The sequence below is a fragment of the Bremia lactucae genome, assembly GCF_004359215.1.
Source record: "Bremia lactucae strain SF5 chromosome Unknown BlacSF5_NotPlaced_4_SHOA01000001.1_737238bp, whole genome shotgun sequence".
NCBI classification, from domain to species: domain Eukaryota; phylum Oomycota; class Peronosporomycetes; order Peronosporales; family Peronosporaceae; genus Bremia; species Bremia lactucae.
This window is the reverse complement of record NW_027152016.1, coordinates 667,120-674,091: the sequence shown is the minus strand read 5'-3', so window position 1 is coordinate 674,091 and position 6,972 is coordinate 667,120. Positions and strand designations below refer to the sequence as shown.

The window sequence follows — 6,972 nt, the reverse complement described above, 5'->3', positions numbered from 1 at the left end:
AGACCTGTACGGCTTTGAATGCATTGCTGCTTGCTCGCTATCGGTCGTTGGTGATTGCATCTTCGAAAGTTTCATACCCGAAGCACATGGATCGAACACTGCCTTGGCATCTTGTTGGTTGAATCTGCTAACCACGTCATGGATGTATCGGGTTTGTCAGATCATGAGTGTGCCACAGTTGCGGTTGTGATCGATTTCCACGCCCAGAATAAATTTAGCCTGACCCAGCTCCTTCATCTTAAACGAATTCTCTAGTGCTGTCTTGACTTCTCGAATCTCCCTGCTGGACTTGGCAGCAATAATCATGGCATCGACGTAGAGACACACATAAATGTAGTGCCCCTTCTGTCCCTTAATGTAGACGCATTGGTCTGCCCCACAACTTCGAAACCCAATCTTCAGGAATACAGCATGAATCGTCTTGTTCCATGCACCTGCAGCTTGTTTAAGTCCATAGATCGCCTTGTCCAGCCTGCACATTATGTTCTCAGCGCTTGATATGCCTTTAGGTACTTCCATGTATACCTCTTCTTTGAGAAAGCTGTTCAAAATGCCGTGTCGCCATCCAGCTGTTCAGTCACGTATCCATTCGCAACCACTACCGCTAGTACAACACGAATTGAATTAATGTTAGCAACAGGTGAGTAGGTCTTAAAATAATCAACGCGAACTTTTGCTTGAAGCCCTTCGCAACTAATCGAGCCTTGTAGCTCACCACTTGTCCGTGCTCATTGCGCTTTTTTGCAAAAACCCAACGGCATCCAGTTGGTCGTATCTCCTTCTTCTTAGGTACTAGTGACCATGATTCATTCTCTGCGCTGGCCTTTAAGTTCTCGTTCATCGCTTGCTGATACGTAGTAGGAGCATCGTCCGCCTCGCCCACATTAGCAGCATACGCCAGTACTGCTTCCGCCAGTAGCCCATCTATTCGGGATCGCTTGAGTAATGACGGCCAAAACTGATCATCGTTGTCTGGATCATTGTTGCTGTTCGCCTTGCATTCGTCTTCAGTAGAAGATCCATCCCCAGGAAGCAGAACCGGTTCTCTTGCACGACGCGTTAGTCATGCTTCGGGGTGGAACACCATGCTGTTATTTGAAACTTGCTCATGTACTCGCTTGAACGCTATCAGTTCTCGTCTAGCAGACGTGGGCTCAACCTCAGACTCCTACATGTCCACACTAGCAGTGGCATCTTCTGCTGGCTGCATCGGATCATTATCTGTGGTTCGAGGTGTCTGATTTTGACCGTGTACAGTTTCAGGCCTAACAACATCCACATCATCTTTCCTTACGTGATTAATCTTCGGTACAGAAACTATCTCTGTGCCGTAAATGCCGTTCACCTGGCGTTCGTCGAGCTTGAGCGATCGTGTCACCTTCACCTTGTGTCTCCAGATCATACACCCGGTTAATATTTTTATGGTGGAAATTTCTTTGGCCTTAATAATAAAATTTTAGGGAGTTTTTTTATATTTGGCGTGGGACAAACATGGGACTTGAATTTTTATTATATTAGAAAGTTTATTAGATAAGAGGATGTTCAATTACGGAGACTCTACTGTTTTTAATATCCTATCTAAAGGTAGATAATAGTGGAGAATATTACTTTACATAGTAGTATTCGGAAAGCTTATACATTGGTAGATATAGACCACTATATCTACTTGCTCCGCGGTCCAGTCAGCGCTGGACGCGCGCAAAGAGAGAGACAGATTAGACTTTATTACATGTTTTGTATTAGTTTATAATAAAGTTAGTATTAAATTAAAAGAAACAGAAGAATGTAATTATATTAATTACAGGTTATGAACGGGGGTCCAGAGGTCACCTTTGCGGACGGTAAGAAACTTCAAGTGTCAGGAAAAGGCACGGTCAAGCTAATTGGAGTAGACGGATATGCGAATCAAGATAATCGACGTTCTGCATATTCTAGGATTCGACAGGCGGTTGCTGTCGGTTGGCAAGTTGACAGCACGCGGCATGTAGATAGAATTCCAGAACTCCTCTTGTGTCATTTGGAGTACAAGCAGTGCTATTGCTCCTGGCAAGAGAATTGGCAAGGCATACTTATTGGAGTGCGAGCAAGAAGAGGCTCGATTTGTGGAGTACGCCGGAGAAAATAGTGAGTGGGAGCTTTGGCATGCTCGCTTGGGCCACACCGGGAATCACGGTATATCTCAGACCCAGGAAGCTACGAGAGGTATGCCGGCGGTAAAGCAGAGCTACGAGAAGCTGTGTGGTGGATGCGTAAAGGGTAAGCAGACGGTTGAGCCATTTCCGGCACGGTCAATTACGAAGTCATCACATGTGATGGAACTTGTGCACACGGACGTGATGGGATCAATGCAGAAAACCTCGAAAGGTGGTGCTCGATAAGTGTTAACATTCGTGGATGATTATTCGCGGTATGTGGTGGCGTATTTCTTGAAAACCAAGAGCGAGGTGGCTACAAAGTTTTGTGAATACAAGGCACTCTACGAGAATCAGTGAGGACAGCACATAAAGATTCTGCGGTCTGACAACGGGACTGAATTCGATAACAAGAAATTACCGAGATATGTGCAAGGAGCGGCATTGTGCATCAGCGTACCGTGCCATATAACCCTCAGCAGAACGGGACAGCAGAAAGGATGAATCGCACTATCATGGAGAAGGCCCGCAGCATGCTATATTACAAGGGTATGACATCAGAATGGTGGGTGGAAGCTGTCAGTACAGTGGTATACATCATTAATCGCTCGACAAAACGGCGAACTAGGTTACAGCATACGAGTTAAGTTTCAAGCAGAAGCCTGGAATGGGACACTTACGTGTGTTCGGATCTCAGGGCTATGCACATATAGATGATACTAAACGTACCAAGCTGGATGCGAAGAGCTACAAATGCTTGTTCCTTGGTTACGCAGAAAATTCGAAGGGCTTACTACCACTACAAAAAAGTATCCAGAGTTTATTATTTAAGTAATTTTTGCTAAAGATTTCCCACCTGATCCGGCATCTTCTGAACCATCTTTAAGAGCACCTCTCCAGTCTCCTGCTGCAACCAGAAAGTCTAGAGCTAAGCAAGCATCGATGCAGCATTCCAAAGAGGGACGGGCGGTGCGGCCACGCTATCGTCCTCAATGCTGTAGCGGCCACGTGCTGACTCCGGCACTTGAACGCTCTCGAGAACCTCTGCCTCTGTCGTAGTGTAGCTCACTGCTCTTCGTCGGGATTTTTAAGCAGGAAGTCGATGGACATGGGGTTGCGATAAAGTTGTTAAGCTTGCTTCTGGGGGTCCGCAACGACTTCCTGTGGGACGTCCACGTTGGCGTTCGTAGCGTTGTCCATGTCGGAAGTCCGGAGTTTGCAGTGCGTAAAGCAGTTGCGGATGTACTCAGGCTGCACATCCTGAATCCATGCTACATGCACCAGCTCAATCACCTCCAAGACGTTGATCTTCGCTGCGTCCGGCTGATTGTTCTCAAGGCGATCCAGGAGCTGGCGGTTGAAGCGCCTGCGGTAATACGCTTTGAAATTGCGTATAATTACAGCGTCGCAGGGCTGAATCTTGCTGGTCGCATTGGGCGGCAAACACACCAGCGTTGTATTCTCCAGAGTGATTCCGGTCACTGCCAGATCCTGCTCCTTAATGTGCATGGAGCAGTTGTCGAAGATTAGGATGACCTTGCGACCAGCAATGAGTTTGTGCGAAGGCATCCAGCCAAAGTTTGACCACGTTGCGAGTCATCCACGCGTTCTTGTTGGCGTGATAGGCAACGCCCAGGCCTCTGTGGTCCACATTTGAAACAGCGTAGGTTGAAGAACTTTCCGATGACTCACAGCGGAACCTTGTCGGATCCATCTGCGCTGCAGCAGATGGTCATCGTGATCCGCTCTTTGCTCTGCTTCTAACCCTCTAGTGTTTCGAAAGCGATGAATCGGCCTGCAGTCGGTAGAACAGGCCGGTCTCACCCATGTTGAGGATATCGGCGGCGTTGTACTGGTCCAATTGAGCGCGGATTTCCGGCAAGCACGCCTCCAGTGCTTCAACATCGACAGATCCGCTTTCGCTAAAGCGAAGGTGCATGCAGATGCCGTGGCGATCTTTAAATTACCAATTGATAATGTCGGTGCATCCTCATCCTTGACGGTTGATACATCGTCTTCATGTACGATGCCACTTTTTCCTGGACCAGATGTCCGCTAATGTTGACAACACCCTAATACTCAATAATCCATCGAGCAAAAGCTGCCTCCAGCAGCAGGTACGAAACCACACGCTGTCGCTTGGAATGGAGGGCTGCATCGCTCTTGGCTGCACCCAGCAGGTCTGCAGAATGCTTCAAGACGTTGCTGATTGTCCCTTGCGTGACCGTGTCTCCATGCACAGAGCCTCCTGGGTGAGGCCAGGACGTATCAGCTTCTCCATGCAGATCGCCTTGCGGAGGATGTCTGTGAGGGTATGGCAATTGGCGATCATGTTGAACGGGTCACACGTGGAAAATGCGTTTTGCAAAATACGGGTTTCCCTGAAAAAAGTGTTTCCGAACAGGGCCTTGAACACGTCGGTTTCACCTTGATTTCATGTTAATACCGTAGCACCCTTCGCCTTAACCCCCCTAACCCCTGACCTAACCCTAACTATGCTATTTAATAATTCTAATTTTTAATCAAAATTGTCGCTCTCTCCAAAGAAGTGTTTTAGAGAGCAAGTTTATTATTAAAATTATCTTTGTCATACCTACTACCACCCTAATTTGCAGCTGCTCCTTGCTCCTGCGAGATGGTATGCTCACCTCTCGTCTTTTCTGAAATATCAAATGAAAGACAATCCTAGGAAAACGGCAGTTTCTTGATGCTTGGGACGGGTGGTATCTCAGCAGCCTGTAAGACATTATTTTCCAGCATTTAGACTTTAAGAGATGCCACATTAGCGATATAGGCAGATAGCTTTTTAATGCTATGTATTATTATACTGCTATGGCAATAGCAATTACAAATGTAGGATTTGCACTACAAAGTAGTACAGGAAACCATGCGGGTAGAGGTTCGAGGCTGTCTGCAACTCATACTCGGCCCTATGTACAGCGGCAAGAGTACGGAGCTCATCCGACGCATTCGTCGGTACCAGCACGCGAAGCTTGAGTGTCTCGTCATCAAGTATCTCTTCGACACAAATCACTCGGAGGAGTAAGCCAGCCGTCTAATTGTATTCTAATCCAACAACAAAAAAATCGTGTGAATTGAAAGAAGTGGCTACTACCGCAGAATATTATCGACGCATGACAAAGTATTTATCGAAGCGATGCCTGTGCAAACCCTCGCTGAGGTCCGTCCTTTTCTAAAGGAAATTGACGTCATTGGCATCGACGAGGGACAGTTTTACCCCGATGTACGATCTATTTGATTCGTCTACGTCACATGGGCTTTGCTTATGCTACTTTGTTCGAATTAGCTCGTCGAATTTTGCCTGAGTGTAGCCGACATGGGCAAGGTCGTAATTGTTGCGGCGCTCGATGCGACATTGGAACAAAAAGTAGGAATGATTGTATGCGCAAATGACAATTGTCTTTTTTAATTTTTCCGAAACTTTTGGTCGAATTATTGCAGGCATTTAATAATGTCGTGGAGTTGATCCCTAGAGCTGAAAAGGTCGAGAAGCTAAATGCCATCTGCTCTTTATGCGGTCAGGACGCAGCGTTTACTCGACATCTTCTAGCTGACAGCACGTATAAGGCAAGTACTTACGCGATGTGCTTTGATCCTTAATTCTCTTCTCACTTTGATGTCTACACTTAGCTCATTGGCGGGAATGAAATATACGAGCCACGCTGTCGCCACTGCTTTGGACTTAATTGACCATTTTTAAAGTTTCCAGCCCGCTAATAAAATATTTGACAATTTGTTTATAGGTTTTATAAAATTTACTTAAGTAAACGTATGTGAAAAATTATCCAAATGCAACAACGGAACGCGACTCATTGATTAGCTTGTTCATGATCTCGCTTTCGCTTTCCTACTATACGCGCATCGTTATGCATTGCCATCGGCGTACGCGTTGCCACCAATTCTTTTGTCAGGCGGCGGGTTGTCTTTCCCGCTTTGCCATTTTTTAAACTCTTTGACACAGCAGCATGACGAACCTTAACAGGTTCTTGACGTTCGTCACAGTCTGTCGTCTCCACGTCTGACTCTTCGTACGGACAATTCAGCATGTGACGCCGTATAAAAGTGTCAATCCAAGCATCTGACAAAACGAAGCCATCGGCTGAATCTTTCATCTGATGCAGTACTTCCTCGGCCTTCTCGTGTACTTTGGCTACCGAAATGGCTGTGTCATTGATAATTTGTATCTCCAGCCATTGCACCATTTCATTTTCAAGCTGTGGAAACTTGGTGACTTTAGACTTGACTAAAACGGACGGCCGCTTGGTATTTGGGCTGCGCTCTTTTCCAGCCTGCCGCAACGCAACGGAAATCGACGATTGCGACGGCACATTTCGTAATTCAAACGTCTTAGCCGCCCACTGGCCCAACTGCTTCTGATTCCACTCGGGTTTCTTTTCACTCTGACGAAAGATAGCGAGCTTTTGCTCTTTTGTCAGCCCCGAGAGTCGACCCATGTTTAGTGCCACCTTATAATTCGTTTAAGTTGACAAATGAATCGCTTAGTTGCCGATACAAATTTTATACACATGACAGATTTTTTTTTGTTGATGAAATATGAGATGTTTTTATCGTTTACCTTTTTTAACATTCAAAAAAACATTTTCTAAATTCAATATCTTGCTAAAAGTAAGGTATATTTTGAAAAAAAAACGTCGAGCGTAATTTTAAATTGGCTTCTTCGAGATGCACACTTTAGTTTTCGACGTTAGCTACAGATGCTGCAATGAATTCTTGAATCCATTGCAGCATCTGTAGCTATTCTTGAATCCATACCATATTAGTGGCCACAAAAGGATTCTCCTCTGTCGCTGTTTGCCCG

At 45.9% G+C, this 6,972-nt stretch overlaps 3 protein-coding genes across 3 annotated transcripts; 1 reads left to right on the top strand and 2 right to left on the bottom strand.

Annotated features, from left to right (window-relative positions):
- Positions 1-1,168: 1,168 nt before the first annotated feature.
- CCR75_001171 (uncharacterized protein) lies at positions 1,169-1,402 on the bottom strand (the record flags this gene model as incomplete). Its single annotated transcript, XM_067959276.1, has 1 exon — positions 1,169-1,402. The coding sequence occupies one exon, from the start codon at positions 1,400-1,402 to the stop codon at positions 1,169-1,171; it is 234 nt and encodes a 77-aa protein (XP_067823694.1).
- A 3,490-nt stretch (positions 1,403-4,892) lies between these two features.
- CCR75_001172 (uncharacterized protein) lies at positions 4,893-6,568 on the top strand. The gene is made up of 4 exons (XM_067959277.1): positions 4,893-5,174; positions 5,253-5,376; positions 5,440-5,520; positions 5,595-6,568. Exons 1-4 carry the CDS (start codon positions 5,020-5,022, stop codon positions 5,751-5,753), a joined length of 519 nt encoding a protein of 172 aa, XP_067823695.1. The 5' UTR covers positions 4,893-5,019; the 3' UTR covers positions 5,754-6,568.
- On the bottom strand, positions 5,963-6,607 carry CCR75_001173 (uncharacterized protein; the record flags this gene model as incomplete). Its single annotated transcript, XM_067959278.1, has 1 exon — positions 5,963-6,607. One exon carries the CDS (start codon positions 6,605-6,607, stop codon positions 5,963-5,965), a length of 645 nt encoding a protein of 214 aa, XP_067823696.1.
- Positions 6,608-6,972: the final 365 nt, after the last annotated feature.